Raw genomic sequence first — 24,761 nt, 5'->3', positions numbered from 1 at the left:
AATATAAAAAATGGTGGCATACAGGACAGGAAAAAATTAAAGAAATGGGGAGAGAAAAACTAGATAAACAGAGATATGGAAGAAAATTTAAAAAACGATGGGGTGCAAGACAGAGAATGAAAAAACCTAAAAATACATAGACAGTGAACTGGATAAAAGTAGCCATAGAAAGAAAATTTAAAAAGCAACAGGGTACACGACAGACAGGAGTAATTAAAAACATCAATAGGCAGCTCCATAAAAGTAGCTGTAGCATTGTGGTTTAACCCTGGCTGGCAACTAAGTACCATACAGCTGCTCACTTACTCCCCCACAGTGGGATTTGGAGAGAATTGGGAGTGTAAATGTGAGAAACTCATGGGTTGATACAAAAACTGTTTGATAATTAAAAGGACATTTTTAAAAAGTTGTAAGACAAAAAAACCCAAACCAAACCAAAACAAAAAAACAGAGAGAGAGGAAAAGAAAACCCAAGAAAAACAAGCAATGCAAACAAAAACAGTTGCTCTCCACCAACTGACTGATGCCCAGCCAGTCCCAAGCAACTGGGTACAGGACAGAGAGGGAGGAATTAACGTATAGGGTCAGGGAGACAGATAGGGGAAGACACAGAAATTAATTTAAAAAGTAGCAGGGTATAAGGTGGTGCGGAAAAAAATGAAAAACAGGGAGAAGCTGGTTAGAGAGAGACATATTAAAAATTTAAAAGGCAACAGGGTACTGGGCAGAGTTGGCAGAAGAATAACAAGTTTTGAGGAGCCGTACACGTAGGTGGGCAGGCAGAGAGGGAGACAGAGGCAGGGAGGCAGGCAGACATCTGAAGAAGGGTGGCAGAGATGGGCCGGGACACAGAGGAGAGGACGTGCACCTCGCCACAGCTCCCGGTGCTGGCAGGAGACCTTCACCCCCAACACTCCTCTCTCTGCCTCTTCCTCCTCCGTAGTGCCAGCTGCCCAACCCTCACCCACTCGGCAGCACACGGTGGACGCCTCTGTGGGCTGCAGGGGGACAGCCTGTGTCACCATGGCCTTCCCACGGGCTGCAGGGGAATCTCTGCTTTGGCTCCTGGGCCACCTCCTCCCTCTCCTTCTTCACTGACCTTGGGGTCTGCAGGGCTGTTTCACACTCCCATTTTCTCTATCCCAGCTTCTGCACAGCATGTTTTTAGCCGTTCTTAAATATCACAGAGGGGCTCCCAGCGCTGCTGGTTGTCTCAGCTTTGACCCAGTATCAGATCCATCCTGGAGCTGGAACCGGCTGTGCCCAACACGGGGGAAAGTCTGGTGTCTTCTCACAGAACCCACCCCTGCAGCCCCTCCCCAGCTTGCCACACAAACCCACTACAGCAGCGATCGGCTACAGGGCAGAGAGGGGGGACTGAAAAACAGGGAAAGGGGGACAGAGTGATACAAGATGCTCGACAAGCGCTTGAGCGCGCCGCCACGCTGCTCCCGGGGACCGCGAGGGCCGGCCCGCAGTACGGCGTTGTCGGCCGCCAGGCGGCAGCAGCGAGGGCGGCGGCACCGGCCGCAGGCACCGCAGCGCCGTCACAGCGGACGGAACGGGCAGCCCACGGTGGCGCCTCTGCGCAGTACCGGCTTTTGGTCGCCGGGCGGCAGCAGTGAGAGAGCGCCACCGCGCCTGCCGCGGCACTCCACCTGCAGTACTAACATTTCCTCGCTGGGCGGCAGCAGCGAGCTCCGCCACGCGAGAGCCACTGCGCGTGCGCGTCGCGTTACCTGCAGTATGGCGCTCCTGTCTGCCTGGCGGCGCGACCTCACCGCTTTTTGCCCCCCCCCAGTGAAGCCCCCCCGCGCCCGGCCCGGCCCTCGGGCCACAGGCGCCCCCCACCTCCCCCGGTCCGAGGGCGCCCGGCTCCGCTCCTCCCTCGGCTCCCACCGGCTCCGCCACGGCCACCCGGGACCGGGCAGCCCCCCCGCCTTTACGGGGAGGGGCCGTCGCCGTCAGCCTCCCTGCCCACGGCCGGAGCCCGGCAGGAACGGGGGGGGCACGGCCCGACCCCCACAGCACACGGCCCCTTGCCCGGTGCAAAGGGAGCGCAAACGGGCCGGCGAGCGTTTATTCGGTCACGCATCTAACAAGTCCCGGGGAGCGAGCCTGCTTCCCCCGACGCTCCCCCCGCCCGGGACATGCTGGCGGCCGGTCCCGGAGCCGCGCTCCTCGGTCCATCGGGGAACGGTCGGGTGGCTCCTGGAGCGATGGGCTGCCAAAAATGAGGAGCAGGGCACAGGACGCCAGAAGAGAGGCGAAAAGCGGCAGGCTGGCTGGACAGTGGAGGCGTAGCAAGAAAGCATGAGGCGGGGAGCAGGACAGCAAGAGAAAGACAGAAAAGACAGGGACAAGAAAAAAGGACAGAGGCACAGCAAGGGGGGAGGAAGGGAGCAGGACAGAGATGGAGAAAGAAGCAGCAGGGATGGAGGAACAGGCAGAAAGAGGGAGTGGAAGCAGGTCAGAGAAAGAAAAATAAGGACAGGGAACAGCTGGAGAAAGGAAAAAAAAAACCCTGGATGGGGCAGCATAACAGAGAGGGATTAAAAAAGAACAGGGGCAGGGAGCGAGACAGAGATACAGTGAGACATGGTGGCACAGAGAGCAGGACAGAGCAACAGAGAATAAAAAAAAAGGAGGGAGCATGAGAGAAACTGCGGGGGAGAAGGGACAGATTAGAAGGACAAAGCAACAGAGGGAAAGAGGGTCAGGGAGCAGGACACTGGTACAGAATGAGAAAAAGAGGGGCAGTGAGCAGGACAGAGCAGTAAAGACACAAGAAGGACAGAGAGACAGACAAAGAGGGAGACAAGGGGAGGGGGGAGAGACAGACAGGGGCACGGAGCGGCAGAGAGGGACGGAGAAAAGAGGGATGGGGAGCAGGACAGAGGGTTATAAACAGAAAAGTAAGACAAGAAGGACTGAGGAGCAGACAGAAAGGTACAGGGGAAAAAAGATGGCGAGATGGAAAAAGAAATAGGGTCAGGGAGCAGGACAAAAGGACAGACAGAGAAAAAGCAGAGGAAGAAGGAAGGAAAGATAAAGATGGGGACAGGGAGTGGGACATACGGAGAGAGAAAAAATAGGACAGAGAACAGGGGAGAGGAACTGAGTTACACAGAGAGATGTGCAGATTGGTACAAAGATGGAGAAAGTAAAAACAGGGACAGGCCAGAGGACCTGCTTCTGACAGCCTGTCACTCTTGATGTCAATTCCATGGCCTCAAAAATGGGACATGGCACAAGACAGAGGAATGAGGGAGTGAAAGAAAAGGCACAGGGAACTTTTTAAAAAAGAATAAAAAACAAAAGAGAGCAAAATAGTAATGGGGAACAGGATAAGGATGGGGAGCAGATAAAACAAGTGCAGAACAAGAGAGACAGGACACCAGACAAAGTGAGGAAAAAAGGGAAAGCTGGATACAAGGAAAACAGGAACAAACCCAGTATTTATTACACAGTGTAGCTAATTAAAACACAAATAATCTACCAGCTTGAACAGAAACTGCTCACAATAGTGGCTTAGCCTGTATCTCATCTAAGTTAGCACGTTTCTTGGCAGGGTATGCAGGACTATAAAAACCCGTAATAAAACATGGAGGGAGAAACATAAGATTTGATATTACTTAAGTCTTAATCCCAGTTTGTACGGTCAATTAATACCTTGATCACTGAATTTCATTTCTGCAAATTCTACATTAATCCATGCTTCTCCATTTAAAAAAAAATTTGCATTATCTCAGTGTCAGATATAGGGTTGTTTGAAGATGCTGTGAAGATAAGGAGAGATTTCTCTTTTGCAGGTTCTTTTGAAGTCCTACACTGACTTTGAGCAAGAAGAGTATTAGAAAACAAGAAATCTTTACTGCAGATTCTTTCAGCGGACATAGCATGTTAAGCTATGTATGGGTACCCAGAACACAGAATTTGTCTTGAATCTGGTACACGGTGGAGAAAAAGCCTCAACTGCTTTGGTTGTCTGGCTTTTTCAAATCAACAGTGAACCTAAGTTCAGTCCCATGCCTGTGCCATGAAGAGGGAAAAGATATTCCTACATTATGTATAACAGGTTTATTTTCTATGCAAGTATTAATACATTGCCTCCCCCTCCTTGGGTATTGTACAGTATTTTCATTGGTCATGAACTAATGCATCTGAAGAATTTTTACTGTTACTGACTTCAGTTATTTTTGGTTTGAAAGAAAACCAAGAAAACGCCACACGTGAGGTAATTCCATTTTAATAGTCTCCGAATTTCCAATATCTGAAAGGAAAAATAATGTGGTAAGTACAGGAGTATGCAGCCATTACCAACAGAAGCAGGATTAGTAAGCTTCTCAATATTGCTTTTTAATATTTCATGGGGAAAAACACTGAGCCTAAGATTTCTCATCTGTATGTTCTTGGAGGGTGGGGGAAGAAGGAACCTGATGCTCTTAGTAAATTGCCTGAGAATCACAGCTTACAGTTACTCAATGTCTTCTGGTCTCACAGGATGAGGCAGAGGTATAATTGATTTCTTCTCTGTATCTCTGGAAAGAGCTTTTCTCATATCTGTGACAAAAGAAAACAAAAGCTATTATAATAAGGCAGTCATTGCACAATGTCATATTAAGTGAATTCTCTAGTACAATAAGATCATTTTTAATCGAGAAGATTTCATACAATCATAGAGTATCTCAAGTTGGAAAGGACCCATAAGGATCATCAAGTCTAACTCCCTGCTCCTCACGGGACTACCTAAAACTAAACCATATGACTAAGAGCACCGTCCAGACGTTCCTTGTACTCTGACAGGCTTGGTGCTGTGACCACTTCCCTGGGGAGCCTGTTCCAGGGACCGACCACCCACTCAGTGAAGAACCTTTTCCTTATGGCCAGTCTGAACTTCCCCTGATGCAGCTTCATTCCATTTCCTCATGTTCTATCACTGGTCACCAGAGAGAGGAGATCAGCACCTTCCTCCTCTGCTGCCCCCCTTAAGGAAGCTGTAGACTGCAACGAGGTCCCCCCTCAGCCTTCTCTTCTCCAAGCTGAACAAGCCAAGTGACCTCAGCTGCTGCTCCTAAGTCTTGCCCTCGAGACTCTTCACCATCTTGGACACCCTTCTCTGGACACACTAATAGTTTGATGTCCTTAATGTTATTCAGCAGCCATGTTATCAATTGGAATGTAACACTGCATGAAACTCAACTGAACAGAAAGGAAATGGCAGGCTAAAAGGACAAATACATGATTTAAGGCATCTGCAACAATGGTAGCTGTCTGCCTGTAGCTCCTGTATTTCAGAGTACTCCTGCACATCAAATGAATAGTGCAAGAAAATAGAAGATATACAGCATGGGCATTTAACCCTTTGGGGAAGATACTTAAAGGAAAGAAGGTCTAGAAAGAAGCAGCAGCTGCTACCTCAGTTTTGTTAACAGAATTAACATTAACATACTTGAATTTCTGTGTTCCTCCCCTTTTAAATTGAAAATGCCACCCAATTCTTTGCCACTGTTGACCATCGACACTTGTAAATTTGTAGTTAGACATCTGAGAAAAAGAAAGTTTCAAGTCCCTCATATGGGAAGAAATGAGGAAAGCACTGCAATTCCTTCCCCAAATAACATTGGCAAGAAGCCCAGCCACTGGTTGTGAGCATTCCTTGGAAAGAAAAATTAGGTAAGAAACTACATTTTTAACTTTCATGTTACCTACAGGGTAAGTGTCTTTGTACTTACTGATTTATTCTTGTTTCATAGCTTATTTTGCCACAAATGCTACAAAATGTGTAAACTGCAAGATTCAGTTTTGTACTAACAGAATCTTCAGTAGGGAAAGCTATCTAAAGGCATATACAAAGATCGCATTCATCAACAACTATCTGAACTTGTTTCATATTAAAAAAAAAAAAATCATATAAACCAACCCAGGAACCCTCAACATGAGAATCATTCCATTCAACTTGAGGCAGAACAAGCACTTACCATAAGCATCTTCATCTGGCTCTCCACTGCTAGCAGAGTAGTACTCTAATACAGTCCGGTACACGCTGTAGCCTAGTTGCTTATACATATTTACTGCAACCTGATTTGATACTCTCACAAAAAGATCGACGAAAAATCCACCCTTTCTTTGAAAAAATAAAAACAAAAAAATCACAGTAAGGAATAGCAGGTGAACGTATTTCTAAATAATAATGATAACTTGTAATGAGACCAAGAGCAGGTCTGATGATGAGGTACACTAATCAAACACTTTTCACACTGTTACAACAGGTGCATTCCTTTACTAAGGGACAAATCCAGTATAGGCACAAATTTCATTTTATTTTTGTCACATGACCATTCTTTTACACCAGCCAGTGGGTTCAGAATTATGAACAGAAAGAAGAGGACAAGCTAAACACCCACAAGCCTCATACCCATAAGAAATTATATTTTTTAAAAAATCCACATTTTAGATTGCATTGGCTTAGGGACTGCATCCTTCAAAGTGCATGGCTGAGGAGAGTGGTGGAATCAGTCACAAAATTCAGTTGCCTAACAGGAGACAGCCCTTCTCCTCACAAAGCAAATTTTTCAGAACTTCATACTATTTTCCGATTTTACCAACTACAGTGGGGTTGCCCTACCAGCATGAGTTGGGGACATTTCTCTGTGGGTTCACTTCATGCTAAATTAAATGTTCTGCAGGTACAAGTAACCAAGCATAAGACAGAAAGTAAGCTAAGATACTGTCTGCCGTACAAAATTTGTTCCCAGATTGTGCCTGAAGGAATCGCACAAAGCCCACAATTACTGAACAAGTATTTTGGAGGCCCTACAGGAAACAGTGCTGATATTTCGTGAAGCTCTTCTCCTGTCAAGAAAATGACCTTTTATACAGTATCTCTACTGGAATTCAGGCTACTTCCTACTCATTCTGGCAAGTTAGCTTTCAGAGAAACCTTAAGATTTTAAATCGCTGAGCAACATTCATAATTTTTGTTCTCTAACCATGGGGAATTTCAGCAAATCAGAACACTACTTAAAGCAAAATTCTGGGTCTGTTTCGTGCAAATCAAACACCGAAGCCATAGAGAGGTGTCTGTAGAAAGATTACTTTAAAAGATAAAGATAAGCATAGTACTCACTTTTCTGAAATTTCTTCCAGTAGTTCCATCAATTTAGCGGCCAAACCCAGCCGTCGAAATTCTGGTGCAACAGAGAGAGCAGTAACGTGTCCATGCCATTCTTCCCTAGCCACAGAGCCTTCTGCTTTACCCATTACTGTGAACATACAGAACATCACCGCAGTAGCACCTTTGAAATAATGCACCACCCACAGCTACACATCTTTACAAAAGAACCAAGCACTGTATAAACAAACATTGTGTCCTGGTTTAAGCCCAGCCAGCAACTAGGCAACACGCAGCTGCTCACTCCCTCCCTCCCCTCCCAGAAGGATGGGAAGCAGAATCAGGGGGGGAAAAAAAAAAAGTAAAACTTGTGGGTTGAGATAAGAACAATTTAATAACTCAAGTAAAATAAAATTAATACTAACAATAATAATAAAAATATAATAATAATTGTAATGAAAATGAATATAAGAAAATAGTAATTAAAAACCCCAAGAAAAGACAAGTGATGCACAATGCAATTGCTCACCACCGATGCCCGAGCAGCAATCCGCCCCTCCCGGCCAACTCCCCCCAGTTTATATACTGAGCGTGACTTTCTGTGGTATGGAATATCCCTCTGGCTAGTTCAGGTCAGCTGTCCTGGCCACGCTCCCTCCCAGCTTCTGGTACACCTGCTTGCTGGCAGAGCATAGGAAACTGAAAAATCCTTAACTTAGGATAAGCGCTACTTAGCAACAACTACAACATTGGTGTGTTATCAACATTATCCTCACACTAAATCCAAACCACACTGTACCAGCTACTAAGAAGAAAATTAACTCTATCCCAGCCAAAACCAGGACACGTTGCAATGATCGTGGTCAAAACTCAAACAGGGATGTCTACATTATCATTCTGTGATTCAGCAACCACTAAAAATGTTATTTTGCTCAAGTATTACAGTAGTGTCTTGACTAGTGCAAAAAAATTAATTTTTTTTAAATTCATTGTTTGAGGCATGACTTCCGAATGCAAATTTTAAGCAACTCTTATGAGTCTTTAACTGAGCGGAATTCAGGATCTGACTAAAATAGTGGAGGAACAGAGGGCTAGAAGCCCCAAACTAACCATCCCAGCAACTACTGAAGACTTTTGGTGACTATAGGGGAATAGAGCTTGGGAAGCTTTGCCAATGTGCAACAGAAAGCTAAGGCCCTGTGAACACGGTATGTTTAAGTAAAAAAAAAACCGCAAAACCGGGGGGGGGGGGGGAGGGGAATGTTGTTTTGGGGGACTTCTTTGTAGTTCCTCTCCCTTCTATGCAGAGCCAAACCAGTATTAGTTCACTAATGAATGTTCGTGCTTCCACATGGTACTCTTATAAACACCACAGTCGCTGCTAATAAGCAACTGGTTGGGTACGGAGAAACCTTCTGTACAGCAAAAGCTTTAAGCTTTACTATGTTAAATACTTGATTTCCCAGGTCCCTGCAAAGACCCTTATTCTGCCCCACACCCCCTCCCCAGAAAAGGGGAAAAAAAGCCTGGAAGGACTAAACAAACCAACAGCTCTATGCAGAACGACTGCTGAAGACCACGAATATTCCACAGCAAATAAGCAACTGACGTCCAGACCCAGAACGCTCCCTCACAGGACAGCGCGAAACCCAAGCCCAGCGTTTTTACTCACTGACGACTGACCGCGTGAGAGATCGGAGCCGAGCGCAGGGGCCCAATTCCAGGATTACAGACACACACACACGCACGCACACGCACACGCACACGGGAGGCCGAGGCGGCTGGAGCACCCGGAGCCGCCCCGCACTCACTGTAACCCATCAGCTCCCCGCCGGGCGCCTCGGCGACGACGAAATACTCGGGCCAGTGGGCCAGGTACTGCAGGTAGAAGGGTATCCCGTACTGGGGCGCTGGGTTAAGGACCAAGCTGTCGCTGTCGCCGCCGCCGCCCGCCCCAGGCCCCGCGCCTCCTCCGCGGCCGCCGGAAGGATACGGTCTCCGTCAGCGGGTCCAGGTTGCTGCGGGGGGGGGGGGGGGGGAGAGCGACGGTCGCCAGGGGCCCGGGCCGGGCCCCGAGGGGCCGAGAGCGAGCTCGGGGCTCGGGGGGGGCAGGGAGAGGAGCGCGAAAGGCGGCGGGCGCTCACATGTTGTTGAAGCGGAAGAGGTCGTCGCAGGTGAAGGCGCGGAGCGTCGTCATTATCGCTGCTGCCGCCGCTCCTGCTGCCGCCGCCGCCGGCCCGGAAGCGCTCCCGCCGCCCAGGGGCCCTTCCGCCACCGAGAGGCGGAAGCGGAAGGCCGCAGCGGCGGGAGGCGGTGGGAGCCGGCTCCGGGGGCGGGGAGAGCTCCTGTGGCCCCCGGGGGCTCCCGCTGGCAGCAGCGGCTGAGAGCCGGGTGCTCTTGGCCTTATCGTCCCGTCGAAAAGGGGCCGGGCTCACGAAAACTCTACCAGACAGTATTTTACGAAAAATACAGTTTTCTCTCTGCTTCAGCAGCTTGATTTGGGTCACCTTCCCTTACCCCTCTCGCCTGTATCTCCCCAGTCTTGGCAAGAGCTAGGAGCGCCGCGCAGTAACTTTTTTTTTAAATCAGGGTACAGCCGACTTTGTGCACTCTTAGTCTTCTGGAGTTACAGAAATGGCCTCCTCCCCCGCCCCCAGTAACGAATCCTCACCCACTTTGTGATACTGCCACTCCAGCAGAGAAAGAACAAGCCCGTGACTGTAAGACTTGGCTGGAAGGCTGAGACTGCAAGGAAGGATGGCAGCCTTTAAGATGAAAAAAACAAGAAAAATAACATGGCAAAATGACCAGAAGTTATTTAATTCAAGCTGGCTGCAGGTGGCGTTTTATGATTTTGCAGTATGTACTTTCTGTGAATTCACAAATAATCCCCTAACGTAGTGTTAACTTTTCTATTAAGCCTCTTTCATTAGTAAGATTTAGGGATGTATTACCTCCAGCTTTATTTCCTTTAGCCTTTCCAGTTACTTCTCTATTTCAAAAAGAGGGACTAATAAATAAAAAGAGACTACGTCAACTATAAGCTTTTTCTTGCTTTTCAGTATTTCATAACATCAAACACCTCACATTGGAGAAGACTGAATAGCTTATTTTTACAAGTCCAAATTCCTTCCAAAGTTCTTGTATCATCTGTTTCCTGGCATTATGAGAAGTGGGAAGTGTTTTGCACAGCACAGTGAATAAAATGTTCTAATTTTCAAAAGAAACAATTGCACAAGAATAGACAGCGGAATCATCTTGAGGTGGTTTGGGCACGCGTTTCCCTTTTTGCACGCTTTGCTTTCCTTCGTTTCATGCCTGAAATTCTGAGTTTCTTAATACTTTGCCTCTCTGTCCCAGTCCTTCCCTCCTGTAGCAGAGCCACCATCATATGACAATAGTGGAATTTTCTTTAGCACTGAACGTCCGTCTTAACTTCACAAAGAAATGGCTCAGCAGTCAAGATACCTGCCTGCTTCTTCTACTGACTGTTCAGGTCAAGCACACTAACTAGATAATACTGTTATTGCAGGGTTTAAAGTGGGCCAAACAGTATGAAAAGCAGCAAGGAGTATCAGAGTCTACTGACACACAAACATTTAAGTGTGAACCATTTCTTAAAACAAAAAGAAAAAACACAACCCAAAAACCACAGCACACAACATCTCAAGTCATAGCTCAATATTACAATGTATTATTATGTGCAAAACTCACCATTTACAAAATGAAATACAAACATGTGCCAGGGGTTTCAGATACAGGGCAAACCAACAAAAATGCTACAGATCTCTGTATGTACAATACACATGCTGCTCATGACATTTTTGTAATCATCTGCCTTACGTTGCGCTGCTCACACCAGACTTGGGGAGAACCCCATGTCCCTCTAAAAAGAATAGCCCTAATTGACTTAAGTAGGGTCCAGAGCGTCACCCACGGCATGGGCTATCTTGGACAAATCTATGGAACACACACATTTAATACCATTTTATCTTTGCATATGTAGGACAGACTTTAACATCTCACTTACTGAGTAACTTAGAACCATAAAATGCTACAACACATTCTTCAGTCCAAGACATGTTTTGATGTTGGTGATAAGACTGTAAAAAATAGTTAGTGTTCTCCTTCACCTTAGTGATATATTTAATCCTCTGCTAACACAAATAGTATCTGGGATAGATGCTGTCAAATCCCTCTGCAAATCTACAATACTGCTTACATAAAAGTTCCTCACCAACCTCCTTCGTTTATTTTCTGCAAGGAGCCTGAACCAGCAGACTTAGCACATTTTAATTCTATATTAGGTTCTCTACATTCTTTCTCTGCCCCTTCTCTACATCCCTTTCTTTCAATTTCCTCTTCCAACTCCCTCATTCTGTCTAAAACAATGCATATAAACAACAATCCAGATAACAGTACATCAAGTTCAGATGAAGGCACTGAAATCACCAGTGCCAATGTTACAATCTTCTTATAGATAACAGAAGTTTCATAAGAACTCTTCTGTAACAGGAAAAGAAGAGAAACCAGAGACTTTTAATGCAATACTCTAAAACCAGCAAGAGATTTATTCTTGTATATTAAATGTTAAAATCACATGCATAATTATAGAATACTTTATAGTTAAAAAAATATTTCAAAAACCAACCCTGACAGTTTACCTGCAACTGCTATAAAATTTCTATGATATATATATATATATATAAAAAAAATGGTGATTTTCTGTAATTAAAAAAATTAGGAAAGGATGCAATCATCCAGGTAATTATGAGTTAACTGATGCCCTGCATCGGACAGTCTTGTCAAACTCATGCTGGTGAAACTGAGCTCATACCAGCCAGTTTACTGAAATACTTGTCTAGCGTACATATATTTAAATCAAAATGGCATTTGGCTAAAGGATGAGTGTAGGAAAATAGATTTTTGAACACTACAGCAAAAGACCTGCAGAGGGCCACAGTATAATATGCTTCAAAAGAGTCTGTGGTACAAGAAATTGAGCCTCATGTGCTGTTTACTCAAACACGCTGGTGGACTATTCCGCATAACTGGCCATATGCATGGTTTACATGGGTTTTTGTAAGCAATGCTAGGCATGTCTGCGTGTATTTTACTAGGCATTTATGGTTTAAGACCTGTTTTAGCTCCTAAGGCAGCCAGCCAACAAAGATGTTTTCAACAGTTAACAAGGAACAGAAATTAAATGATGAGTTGCTGGTTTTAAGAAGCTGAGTCATCGTTGTTTTGAAAAATGGCACCATACGGATCACTGTTAATGCGCTTGTAGACAAAGTGAAACACCTGGGGTTGCGGACGGCTGTGCAACTCTGCCTTAATTTTCTGAGGGTAGGTATCCTCTGTCAGTTGCTGCCAGGTGTCATCAACAAAAAGAAACAGGCTATATTCTTCTGGATTGTCCACTTTAAACTTTTCAGCGCAAAGCTGACATACATCTTCGGTAGTGATATATGGTCTTACTAGTAAGGTCTTTCCTGTACATCCACTGTTAACTTCCTGGAATGCAACACGAAGATAGTTCTGTAGAATGAGAAAACAGACATCAGAAACTCAAAAAACCAAAACTCTGAAAACTGAGGAGTCAGCAACAAACACCAAGCCTCTCCATGTTCTAGTTGTGAAACACACACCAGTGATTCCTCTACATTATGGCCACCTCATGAATTGTGATGGTGGTGGTAAAACCGTGGCAAGCCTGTGGTGGGCATAACGGAAATTCATAAGCTGACATTCTCCTTTCCTTGGCTTACATTCTAACACTGCAATTACGAGTAAATAGATACAGCCTTAAAGCCACATGGAAAACAACAGTGGTTTTAATGGGACTTGATGTTTGGCCGTACTAGGAAACAAAATGCTGTGAAGCAAAATAAACATCTGAGGCAACACGCCTGAGAGATGAGGCTGCCACTGCTGGCTGGGTCAATACTATAGAACAGAAGCTTCATGCAGTATGTTAGTCAGAAGGAAAAAGGAAAAAAAGAGAAAAAAAAGCCTCTGCCAGCAGCACACAAGGGTGTTGATCTGCAAGTTACTGCATGATAAACTGTTTGCACTCTTACACTGTAGTATGCAAAAGGTAATCCATCCACACATAGGACATTTTCATTGCGTTAACCAGTGGCAATTTGGTATCCGAGCCTGATGTAACCAAGTTTCATGTGACACTATTTTCTGTTTTTTTAAAATAAGGCTTAGAGGGATGGAGAAAGAAAATTTACTCTGCAACATTAGAGTAAATCCATAAGCTCTTGAGGCAAAAGCTGGATCTTTTTTCTATGTTGAAATTGATGCATGCCCACATGGATAAATTCTAAACATGCCCTACAAGGAAATGCAGTTCTACCTTTCAAAAAGCATTTAAAAAGTAAAATAAAAAGCAACAACTAGGAAAAAAAACCAAAAATGTGTTTTGGACACATGAACAAAGCAGCCTGGTGTCATGTGCTTTTTTTTTTTTTTTTTTAAAGAAATTAACTGCAATTAAAGACTCAAAAGCAGTAAAATTAAAGGAGGTAGAAAAAACATGACAGCGAGAAAGACCTGTTTATTGACTGAGCTGGTACCTATGTTTGTATGCTGGATAAATTAAACATGCTAAATCACAATGGTAAAAATTTACATTTCATAGAAACAAGCTGTTAAAAGCTAAGACCAAGAAGAATGTTTGTATGACATAAGTTCCAAAGAGCACTCTTGTCTTTAATAAAGTATTTTTTGATAGCTTGCAGACTGAAACACTAAAGCTTCGCAACAGCACTTAAACCATTGGGACTGAACAGAACTAATCCATTTTTGTTACCCAGCATGAAAAAATGATAAAAAAATCAGCCCTAGATAAGGCAAAACACACTACAGTTTTAATTTCTAATGTAGTTAACACACAGAAGACCTGTTTTTAAATGCATATGCTTTTAGACAGACAGGATTGCTTCAAGGAGAGGCTGAAGTTTGTACCAATGCCTGTAACTCGCATACTAAATATCAAAATTATATATGCAGTATCAGAAAGTTGTACTTAATCATCATCAAAATATGGGATTTTTTGCTTTTCCATCCTTTTGAAGAAGGGAGGATGAAGGCCTTCCAGGGCCCAAAAGCTGATAAGGCTGTGAGGCTGCATTACAGAAACTCAGTGATCGCATCCCGGTTCAATGTGGGAAAGATGAGTTGCGCTAAAGTTGTGTTACATGTTGGTTGTGGGGAAGGTGCTGCATTTCGGAAATGCAGGACGTGCAGAAAGGAGATGGAAAACTGGCATTCTGAGCAGGCAGCAAAATGCTTGAATTTGCGCCAAGCGTAGCCTGGAAGTGGTGTGATCTTACTGATTTGAAGCTCTCTTTCAAAAGAGACAACAGAAGCAGCAGCACTGGACACACTCTGTGCCAGCTCTTCCCCCACCCCCCTGCATCTTCCCACATCCAGCATGGCATCCAGCTGTACAATTAGCTTGGCTGAAGTTCATTTGCTGAGGAAGAGAAGGTGAAACAGAATACAAGATCCTGCTGAAAGAATCTTCTGTCATTTAGTCATCCAGCAGAAATACAAGATGATGAATTTTCCAATGAAAAGTGTAGTGTTTTGCTAGAAAGAACAAAGACTCAAGCTACTTGAATGTGACACCTAACTACAGGTAAGCAGAATATAAAATGGATCCCAGTAAGATGGGCTAGCTTTGTGCACTGGCCATAGTGTGGAATTTCTGTTAATCGGTTCTCCTCTTCCCAAGAGAGGCAAATTGCGGAAGACTGCTTCTTTTCCCAACTCCTTCCTGTTCAGTGTTGTGCTGTAGACATTTGCATGGACACTGATAAAGTAAAAGGAGCTTCAACTAAAAGGTTTCATTATCTCCTGATGACCCCACACCTTCGGTTCTCAAGCTCGTAACGATATAATATCTAATTGATGGTTGTCATTAGCCTCTCTGGCAACTTTGCGCTGTGGTATGAACTGTAAACAACTGAACACACAAAGGAGTAAATCCTTTCTTCTCGATTCCAACATTCTCCTTGCTGCAGTCCACAAACTGATTCATCTGAACAGACAATCAACAGCATACTATATGAAAGACATGCAGGCCTGGTTTTAAAAGATGAAGTAATCCCGACTGTTTTGTTATTCTTCAGTTGAAGTTATTGCCCTACTCTGAAAGAGCAGCAAGAAATGGAGGGGAGGGAAAAAAAAAACACACAAACAAACGTGAAGACATCCATAGTATAGAACTCTACTCCTTGCTTACACTTTAAAACTGTAGGCAAGCTTTTCTCCCACCTCTCCTCTCTATTACCTACTGTATGCCACCATTAGCTACTGGGGAGTTGTGCTGATTTATACCACTGGAAATCTGGATTTGTTCTTTTTAACAGTAAAGCATACAAAGAAGCTGAATCTAAGATATGATTCAGTTTGTCCTCACTGTGCGTGACTTAAATAGAAGGGAGGGTGGGAAAGCTCCATTATTTAGTGTTTTCTTCAGACCATCATAATCAAACTCTATTATAAAGTGCAAAGATTTCAAAACTGAGGCAAATTTGCCCGCCATATTCTCAGCACTGCTTCACTCCACTTACCTTGCGGCCCCAAGGGAATCGTTATGAATCATACCTCTCAGATGGGGAGTTCCAACAAAATAACAAACCCCTGTTTTTTTCTTCAGCTCTGAGCTCTACCTGAAAATCATCAACTGAAGGTATCGTCCTGTTAGTTGTCCTCCTCTTGTGCCATTGCCGGAGAGTATCTCTGGCTTCTGAACTTAGCAGTCGGGCAGCTTGTTCTTCCTGGAAGTTCTTGATCAGTGAAAGTGCCCCATAAGCGCTTGTCAAGTAATAGCCTCCTGTGAAGGACAGCAAGGGAAGAACTTTTCAGAGTGGTCACAAACACCACACTAGTTCCAACTGGTCACAGTCAGAAGTACAAACACAATTTTTATATATATATATGTACACACACACACATATATATGAAAGCCCCTGTACTGTATTGCCAAAATATTTATACATAAACAGCTCAGTGACCTGTGAAATACTGGATGGTGTGTTCTCAGCTGCTAAGAGACATGCAGTGGTTGCATGCACTCCGTATTATCAAGCAGCGCAACAGTATCTAACTGTGGGTCCACTAGTGCAGGGGATGGCTGCTTACTTAAATGACTGGTGTCACTCCTTTACTCCTGAGTTTTTGGGGTTTTTTTTTGTTTTGTGGGTTTTTTTGTGTGTGGTTTTTTGTTTTTTTTTTTTACAAAGTTGGAACATGAGTTTTCTTCTAAACAACTTCCAGTGATTTGTTTTCTTCCCGAGCTTCCAGTGTGGATGAAATAAACATAGTTGTTTAAACAAAGTAAAAGACTATCTACCAGTGTTCAGCAACCACCCTTCCTGGCAGTGAAACAACAACTGAGTGTGTGATTTGTACCCTGGAAGTATCCCAAAGAGTTTGCTTTTGGTTTTAAAATGAAGACTGTGTTTGTCACCTTTTTAGCACTCCCCATAATGTCCAACTAGTTCAGGAGGTGATGTGTACAGTCCGTCATACTTCACCTTTATTACATGAGTGGAGAACAATTAAAGCCACGACAGAGTTGCCGATGTACAAAAGCAGCTGCAGGTCACAAAGCAAAAGGAGTCTCAACAAGAGGTAAGAGTCCTCAACAACATGGAGAAACAAAAGACATGCTGTCATTTATTTCTCTCACTTTTTTTTTTTTTTTTTTTTTTTTTGAGTAAACTATTTGAAGGGAGTGTCCAACTAAGAGGCAGCACAGTCTACTCATGGAGTCATTCAAGGATGCATTCTATGCTCGCAGTAGTATTTTCTGTATTACTGATAGCATGCTCTTGCCCTTCAGCTTTGCAACAAGTTCAATACATGAAACACATGCAAGACCCATGAAACAAATTGGACAATACATTACATTTGAACTGCACAACCCCAAAGCACTAAACAGTTTTTCCTGCACAGTAGAGTTCAGCTGGTGCCAAAGAGAGACCCAGCCAATGGATGGACTTCTTTTGCTGCATTAAAAACAACATGACTTAATAGTCCAGTAAATGTTTCTGCCTTTCAAGCATGTTAATAATCTCCAGCTTCACATCTCAAGTATTTTCTGTGCTAAGATTCCTGAAGAGTGCAATAAAGGATGCTCTGTACACAAAGCAGGGAACAGACTAGGGCCAGCTCGGAGGAATCCTGGCATGGTTCTGTCATGCATACTGGCCTATAAGAGGACACAGCAATTTCAGTAAGCCAAGAGATAGCAAGAATGGGAAACATATACTTAAACTCACAGCTGAGCTTGGTCACAAGAACCTTTGAACTTCCTCATAAACTGATAGATTCTGGGGTCTACCAAGGGCTTGCAGAATACCTCTGTTACAAACACCACCATAAAAACAGAAAGGAGGGAGATTTCCTTGCCTTCAGTGGACTTCAGCCATCATTCAAGAGTGCCTTAGGAAACATATTCCTAGGACTCATAAGAATACTTTGTGAGAAGCAAATATTGGGAAGAAGCGAAGATCATTAAGGGCGGCAGTATTCTTAAAAGCACTTCCCCCGGAGGGGCAGAGAATTCCCCCAGAAGTTTTTACAAAGCACCTAACCCAAGTCCCACTATGTGTCTCACAATTTAACTGAATGCTGTGGCCCTATAAATACTCTCAGGATATTTTCAGGCACAGAAGGATAACCACTATGACACCTGTACAGTGTATGTGTTTGCTAAGTCACAATGCCTCCCCCTTCTTGGTTGAAAACAACATATTCCCTCATAAGGTAGTATACATCAGTAGATTCCCAGGTCATTCAGGCCTATACTCTGCAAGCTAACAAGCTTTCTCTTACTTTAAGGTGGAAATAATTATGAGATTCTCTTGTTATGCTACTGACATCACTGACTTTAGGACTCCCCTTGAAAGGATTTCTACTCAAACAAGGTTAACAGCAACTGTGCTATGAGGAAGAATCCCTCTTCCCTAGTCCTTCACTCAATTCTAATAAAAATAAATAATTACCTTCTCCATGCAGCAAAGATGGATCCAGCAATTCCATCATGTATTCAATTTCAGTATCCAGCTCCAGCATATCACACTGGGCTAGTACGTATGTCAACACAGGCAAGAAGTCATCAGCTCCATACAGCCTCCCTGGGTTGAAGGGAACACAGACAGTGATAGACAAACCACAGCCTTTTATCAGTTTCAGTGTTTGAAAGGAAAGCATTATTTTGCTGCCTTCACTAACCAGTGTGCTTGTATTACTCTAGAGCCTCCTGTTACCAATGTGCAGCAAAAAGAATGTCATCTGACACTCGCTGGACAGGAGACCAACACCAGCTTCGTCCTGTACTTCTAACAAGCACAAATCTGATGATGCACACCTTGAGGCATGCAAGGGAATTTAAAGACTGGGCTCACCTTGGCATCAGCTCAACCGGTGAACTCACAAAAGGCTGCCATGCCAGTCTGGCCTGACCTCCACCTGCACTTCTGTCACTGGCTAAGAGATGATGAATAGGCATTTTCTTTATACATGCAGGGACAACGTCCACTTTCTGGAAGGATCCAGCCACAAATGCCAATTTGAGTCTGAATCCCAGCAGAGAAGCCCAAATATAAAAGCCTATTAGATTTGACATGAGAAGTGAGCTTATTTCCTTGACAGAGCACAGTTAAAAACACCAGTGAGCAAAGCCTCATATCATTCCAAACTAGCCAGTGAAGCATCATCAGCAATGGCAGCACACAGCTAACACAGAGAGACTATGCTGTACCTAGGTCTGTCTGTGTTCCTATCACTTTCATTGCATTTAAACTTTCTGTTTAGGAAACACTATGTGGCCAAACTGTCTTCACTGCAGAACTGGTGTGATGGTCACTTAAAACCACCAAGAGCAAGAGCCAACTTAAACTTTGGTGAAACTCCAGATGACTGAAGGGCTGATATCCGAAGTCACACCAGCTAAGGCATACCCTCCAGGTATTACACTATTATCTGGCTGAGAGTACAAGACAAAGCAGATACTCAAACAGCTGCTCGCTCAATGCCATGTTTTACAAGTTCACATGACAAAACAAGACAACCCAAGGTGCATTTGCCACATCTTAGTCCAAGCCCCTCAGTGCAACAGTTAACCAGCAGCAGCCCCTCAATATTTTTCTTCTGCATGTTGGAAACACCTTAGTCAATGTGGTTACACAGAATAGAGAAAAGAGTTTACAGTGCTTCAGGCCAAGATTCTTACATCCATTTTAAAATGCAGAATTTTGCACAGAAATAATAAGCTGGGCAGGAGCTTGGACCTAGATCTTGCAAAAGTGCTTGGGCGTCTTTAACGGCCACAAGCTTTCACCATTTATCTCAAATCTCAAAAGAAAGTAGGCTTCTTGATCACCACTGGACCCAGCTACACATTCAATGCTCACTTAGAAAGAAAACTGCCAGCCACCTGCAGCAGCTTATACTTGCTTAGGGAAAAAAAAAAAAAAAATCTCCCACTACTACCAGCATTGCTTCACCTTAGCTTGTGACCTACCACAGCAGTGCATGATAAGACATCAGGCAACAGAGTTGCACCTATAAATTCATGCCATCCAGCACAGCATTTTAATTGTGCCACTGCCTGCTCAGCAGGTATTCACTAGTCTGTAGTTCCCCTTCATTATCTAGGTTTCAAGGTCACTTTTGGATTCTTGCTACAGTGTAGAAATAGATATTATTTCTGTTCCAAAAATAGGAAAGAAAGTGTCCAAATGAGAACAGAGGCACAGCAAGCCAAAAATACAGGATGAGAGGCTGCTTTCCGCCGCCCGTTAACACAGAGCCCTTGTAGTTGTCATATTGCATACATGCTGTTGAATTACTACAGCTAAATACAGGGTGTTATCTCTATTACAATTTCCAGAAAAATACTCATTTAGAACCAGTGTCAAATTCAAGGTTCACAGGACAGCCTTTCTGACAGCCAACTTCAAAGCCTACAGTTAAGCAAAGCTGGTTTTTTTTAAGCTGCTTCACAACTCTGCTTCACACTGAATTTGTTAGATGTGCTGGCAGATGCATCAGAGATATCAGGAAAGAAGCAGAGAGGAAGAATCCCTCTCAAAAGGGCAAGGAGATGCTACAAGAGCTCCAGGAGAAGGAGATACATCTGCAGAATCAGGTGGTCTGATTTCCTCTGCCAAAAGACAACCCCAGGTTTGGAGTATCAGTGAACTTGAACCATGAGAAGCACCATACCTGAGTTATTCTCCATAACAGTGTAAATCAATTTGCAAACTCTCAGCAGCAGCATGACTTTCTTTTCAGGTGAATACATTTTCTGCATGGTCATGAACTTCACTTTAATCTTTTCAACATCCACAAAGTCTGGTGTTGGAACAAACACGCCCAGTTCCTGAGGATTCCTCTGCCGCACCAACTGCAGGTTTTCCTTTAGCTGTTTCCAAGAACCATCCGCAGTATGAAACTCTTTCAACATCGCTTCAATGTGGCCCTTCAATGGCTTCAGAATGCACTTATGCATGGCCTTCTCCAGGACAACATCTGCAATGGGAAAACACAAGTCCAGCTGACTTCCTCCTTTAGAGCAGAGCCAGTATTAATATAACCATTCCCAAAAGAGACACTGTAGAGCAAAGCCTACTTGCTAAGGCCTATTTATTATACAAGCTGAGTTTCCAGATGTTTGTTAAAAAGCAAACAAAAGGCAGAGCAGAATCTGTATTCCATTTTCATTTATGGCAGTGTGGTAAATACAAAAAACATCACAAAGACAGACTACAGACTGTCACCAAAAAAAAAAAAAAAAAAAAAAAAAAAAAAAAGCAAGCTGCACCTCCAGTCTTTTCTTGGCCAGAAGTCTCCGAGTTTTATTTTACTTTGAGCTTAGACTTTAACTCCCAAACTTAAACACAGTCAAAACCATAACTTTTGTCTGCTTTGGCATGAAAGCCCATCCTTTTTGCATAGTTTCCATCAGAAACTATAACTCAACCAAGGTCTCCTAAAACTTCGCTCAGCTTTGTCAAGATCTTTATGAAGTTGGACAGATTATAGGCTTTAAACTATAAATGAAAACAAAGCTGTGTTTGTCCAGCTTTGGATTTCATCATGCAAGCTTATATACAGCTTTGTCATCAAGTTTGAAGTTCTTTGTTTGGCAATAGTGTGCACGTGGCACAGTAACCACTAACTTAGTAGTTGTTTGTTTTTTTTTTATTCTTGTTCTACTCAAGTTTTTCTTTAACAGTCATTCTCCATTTTCAAAGCACAGACCACATCAACAGAGAGAGCTCTTTGCTAAAGATTTTCTCTGCATACCTTTACTTTATAAGCTAATTTCCTCTCCCACTCAGCATTCCTATGGCAACACAGCTTACATTAATAATTAGCTTACATCAATTATTTGTACCATAGTGAACTCCCACAAGCACAAAGAAACTGGGGACCCTTCAGCCTGGCCACTGCACCAACACCCTGACAGTGGGGCAGGACCAGAGCCTAGAGTGGGCAGATGTACTAGGGGAGCACAGGGACCGAGAGCAGAGACTGTGTCACTGCTAGATCACACATTTATACAAGCTAGCAGTGGAAATTCCTGCTGCTAGTGGTGACTCATTAAAGTTTCATTAAACCTCATGCCCCTTCCAGGTTCTTTGCCTGTTCTTATGTGTTTTTCTTAGACCATAGTCTCTTTCTCCCCCCCCCCGCCCTTTTTAAATTGCAGACTATTTCTAAGGTTTGGGATTTAAATACACTGCCCCTTCAAACAAGCATTACCTCCTTCTGTTTTCTTGCTTTTGCTTTATGCTTTCATTTATTTTATCCTTGTGTTCAGCCACTTTTCCTTTTGGGTCTTCATACCTCTCTTTCCCATACACACATGTCCTTCACACACTCCTCTTATGGTGCCTTTGCTTCATATGTAGCATTTATTCTGTGTTTGTCTGGCACGCAATTCCTGAACATCCAACTCTGTTGGGAGCTCCCATCTCCCCTATCCCAATTCTGCTGGGGCTTCTGAAGCTTCTCTTGCTATTTCCCCCTCCCAAGACCCTGATGGGGGTGGCAAAGCCATGTCTGCTTCATTCCCGGATGCCTTCAATGCATCTAGGCTTTCTCTCAAAATGGAGACTGCAAAAGCTGCTGGAAGGGAGAAAGAATGCATGTGAGGAGCAGCATTTGCCCTCTAATTTTTCTAGATTTCCCTATGGCCACCAGTAAAGGCATAACCGGTCTGACACATGTTCTTGATGGCCTGTCACACAGCTTGAGGGGTAGATCCAGCTTCCCACCAGACCAGAGCCACCAATTATACATAACAAGTGGCAACATTTCAAATGACTGATCCTTATCTATTGTACTTGGTAGAGCCACACAATCACTACTGACAGTACTACCAAACCCAGTCACGAAAGCAGAAGCATCACCCTTCTGCGCATGACAAACTGCCTCTCCCTGCCATCAAAATCATCCTCAGGGCTCATGGAGTAGAAATATCTTTCCACTAAGAAAAATGCACAAATCTCACCCATGGGTGTGTTAGCTAGCTAAATTTCTAGAGGATACACATAGTTCCTTGCTAGCTTCACTGATGATGATTTTTTTTTTTTGACAATCCAGCTTACTTTATTTCTACTGCCTGTTTAATTTTTTTAAATAGCAAAAACACCAACTGCTTTGCTTGTAAGCAGAACACCTCTGCAGTTTGCATTCCAACCACCTGGTCTCTTTTATGTCAAAATTAAAGCAGTCAGTGCTGCCAAACATTACATTAAGCAAGAGAACTCTCTATCCCCATGAAATTTTAACTCCCACAGGCTTCCACTGAAAGTTCTGCACATGAATAGTTAGCATCAGCTATCCTTCACCTCAGTAAAGCGAGGTCACCACCACATTTGGTCACAGGAGACTCAATAAATTGTAAAGAATTCAGCACAGATCCTCAGAGCCCTTGGTCTGATAATGAGGGAGGCACCTAGCCTGGGATGGGAAATTGGAAAACTCAGTACGCTTCTTTGACTGATCCCCTATAGGCTCCAGGTTAGAGCTGGTTCAGCTGCTGCCTGCAGTATCAGTATGGAAGGAGCTGCAGAAGCAGTCTCTCCCCAGAGGCTACAGGAACTCGATGCTGCTGGGAGGGAAAATTCCTCCACAGAGCCACAGTCCTTGGTTGGGGCCAGGCTTATTATCTGTAGGCAAGAAGTGGAAGCCTCAATTCTTCCGCCCTCAACCCTTAGTAAGTTAGTGCCGCTCCCACAGCTTCCCGTACAAATGAATTGCACAGATTTTTACGGCTGTGCAAGATGGTGAGGAGGCGTTCTTTCATATTTGCAGTTGGTGACAGGCTCCAAAAGCGGTGCCTGGAAATCGCTTTGAAATTTACTTGATCACATTCCACAATTTCTCCAGGAACTTAAATCAATTTGAAGCAGCACAGAGGAAGAGAGCAGATAACTCATGTGGCTGTGCTCAAAGCTCTGCACAGGGTCCAAGTACTTATCGCTGAAGGCTGTTCCTAATGGTTCCTGTGCTGTTAATGCAATCAGGTAAAAAAAAAAAAAAAAAAAAGGACAGGATATTTAGTAAAGCATCCTTCAGTGCTGTTCAGTGACTATATTACAGCTAATAGGAGACAAACAAAATAAAGGACTTACAGCTGTGATTTCAAAGAGACACTAACTGCCTTGGCTTGGTAAGGGTAGACCAAGAGAAACTGTCATTTTAATGCAGCATGTTTGCACAGTTGTTTTAAAAAACAAAACAAAAACCCCAACAAAATAAACACCAAGCAAAAAAAACCCCCAAAACCAAAACACCTTCAAAACCACCACACAACCTTTTCTTCTTCCTTATGAATTCTTGGCACAGACATAAGAACCATGGAGTTCTGCCCTCAAATTAAAAAGTGGCAAATTCTAGCAATTTGATAAGGCCAAAAACATAGCAAGACTGATAAGGACTGGACTGTTTTGGGTTTTTTTAACAGTCAATAATAATAACCCTACATATCCTAATTAATATAAAACCTACATAAATATTTATATTATTATTAAAGCTTGGAAGGACAGCATTTCTTGTGATCTGCATCTTAGATCAATATTCAGTGTCACAAGACAACTACAAGCATGTTTGGGATCAGACCATCCAACTATTTACCCTTTCTTCTGAATTGCTGTTACCGACCCCTTTCAGAGAAAGGTGTTTCTGGATATGATCCCACAAAACAATTCCCAGCCAGCAGCAGCTTTCACTGCTCAACTTTTAATGGCCACAAAAAAGTATAGGAGGGTCTCCCAGGCAAATTAGCATCCAAGTCGTGAATTGAGGACTGATCCTTTGCCTTTACATCTCTGTATATTTCTCAGATCCAAATTGATAACAAAAATTCCTGTTTACTTCAGCATACGCAAAGTGTTTTCAAATATCCTCCCAGGATGCTTAATACTCCGAAACCAAACCAGACACTCTTCAGGATTTTTTTTTTTTTTTTTTAAATTGAGTACCACTGGAGCTGAGCGCCATGTAGCATTCCTGAAACGATACTTATAATTAGCCTCCAGCCTCAAAATGGGAACTGGAAATGCTTTGATAAATGAATTGTAAAGGCCAGCCAGCTAGTTTCGTTGTG

The 24,761-nt window shown here is 43.6% G+C and overlaps 2 protein-coding genes and 1 long non-coding RNA gene across 11 annotated transcripts in view; all 3 read right to left on the bottom strand.

Annotated features, from left to right (window-relative positions):
* Positions 1 to 1,514, bottom strand: part of LOC138686151 (uncharacterized) — a 5,612-nt gene extending 4,098 nt beyond the window's left edge. The window contains exon 1 of the long non-coding RNA XR_011325509.1: positions 1,100 to 1,514. This is a non-coding gene — a long non-coding RNA (uncharacterized lncRNA). The remainder of the gene's footprint in view (positions 1 to 1,099) is intronic.
* Positions 1,515 to 4,233: 2,719 nt separating this feature from the next.
* On the bottom strand, positions 4,234 to 9,412 carry NAA20 (N-alpha-acetyltransferase 20, NatB catalytic subunit). 4 transcript variants are annotated; one of them, XM_069787798.1, is made up of 7 exons: positions 9,259 to 9,409; positions 9,108 to 9,132; positions 8,926 to 9,016; positions 7,130 to 7,265; positions 5,982 to 6,127; positions 4,476 to 4,563; positions 4,234 to 4,273 (listed from the first exon to the last, which is right to left on the bottom strand). In XM_069787798.1, exons 1-6 carry the CDS (start codon positions 9,309 to 9,311, stop codon positions 4,478 to 4,480), a joined length of 537 nt encoding a protein of 178 aa, XP_069643899.1. In that variant the 5' UTR covers positions 9,312 to 9,409; the 3' UTR covers positions 4,234 to 4,273; positions 4,476 to 4,477. The 4 variants fall into 4 exon arrangements, with proteins under 4 accessions (XP_069643899.1, XP_069643902.1, XP_069643898.1 ...); XM_069787801.1 differs by lacking the exon at positions 5,982 to 6,127 and having other exon boundaries at positions 9,259 to 9,412; XM_069787797.1 differs by having other exon boundaries at positions 4,234 to 4,563.
* Positions 9,413 to 10,785: 1,373 nt separating this feature from the next.
* The window catches only part of RIN2 (Ras and Rab interactor 2), an 82,616-nt gene continuing 68,640 nt past the window's right edge, over positions 10,786 to 24,761 (bottom strand). For all 6 annotated transcript variants that reach the window (XM_069787793.1, XM_069787794.1, XM_069787795.1 and 3 more), the window contains 4 exons: positions 20,369 to 20,674; positions 18,145 to 18,276; positions 15,805 to 15,968; positions 10,786 to 12,655 (listed from right to left, as the gene is read on the bottom strand). In XM_069787793.1, the coding sequence (XP_069643894.1) occupies positions 12,338 to 12,655; positions 15,805 to 15,968; positions 18,145 to 18,276; positions 20,369 to 20,674 (920 nt within the window). In that variant the 3' untranslated portion in view covers positions 10,786 to 12,337. The remainder of the gene's footprint in view (positions 12,656 to 15,804; positions 15,969 to 18,144; positions 18,277 to 20,368; positions 20,675 to 24,761) is intronic.

Source organism: Haliaeetus albicilla, chromosome 7 (genome assembly GCF_947461875.1).
Source record: "Haliaeetus albicilla chromosome 7, bHalAlb1.1, whole genome shotgun sequence".
In the NCBI taxonomy this organism is placed as follows: domain Eukaryota; kingdom Metazoa; phylum Chordata; class Aves; order Accipitriformes; family Accipitridae; genus Haliaeetus; species Haliaeetus albicilla.
This window is presented reverse-complemented; position numbering and strand designations above follow the sequence as displayed.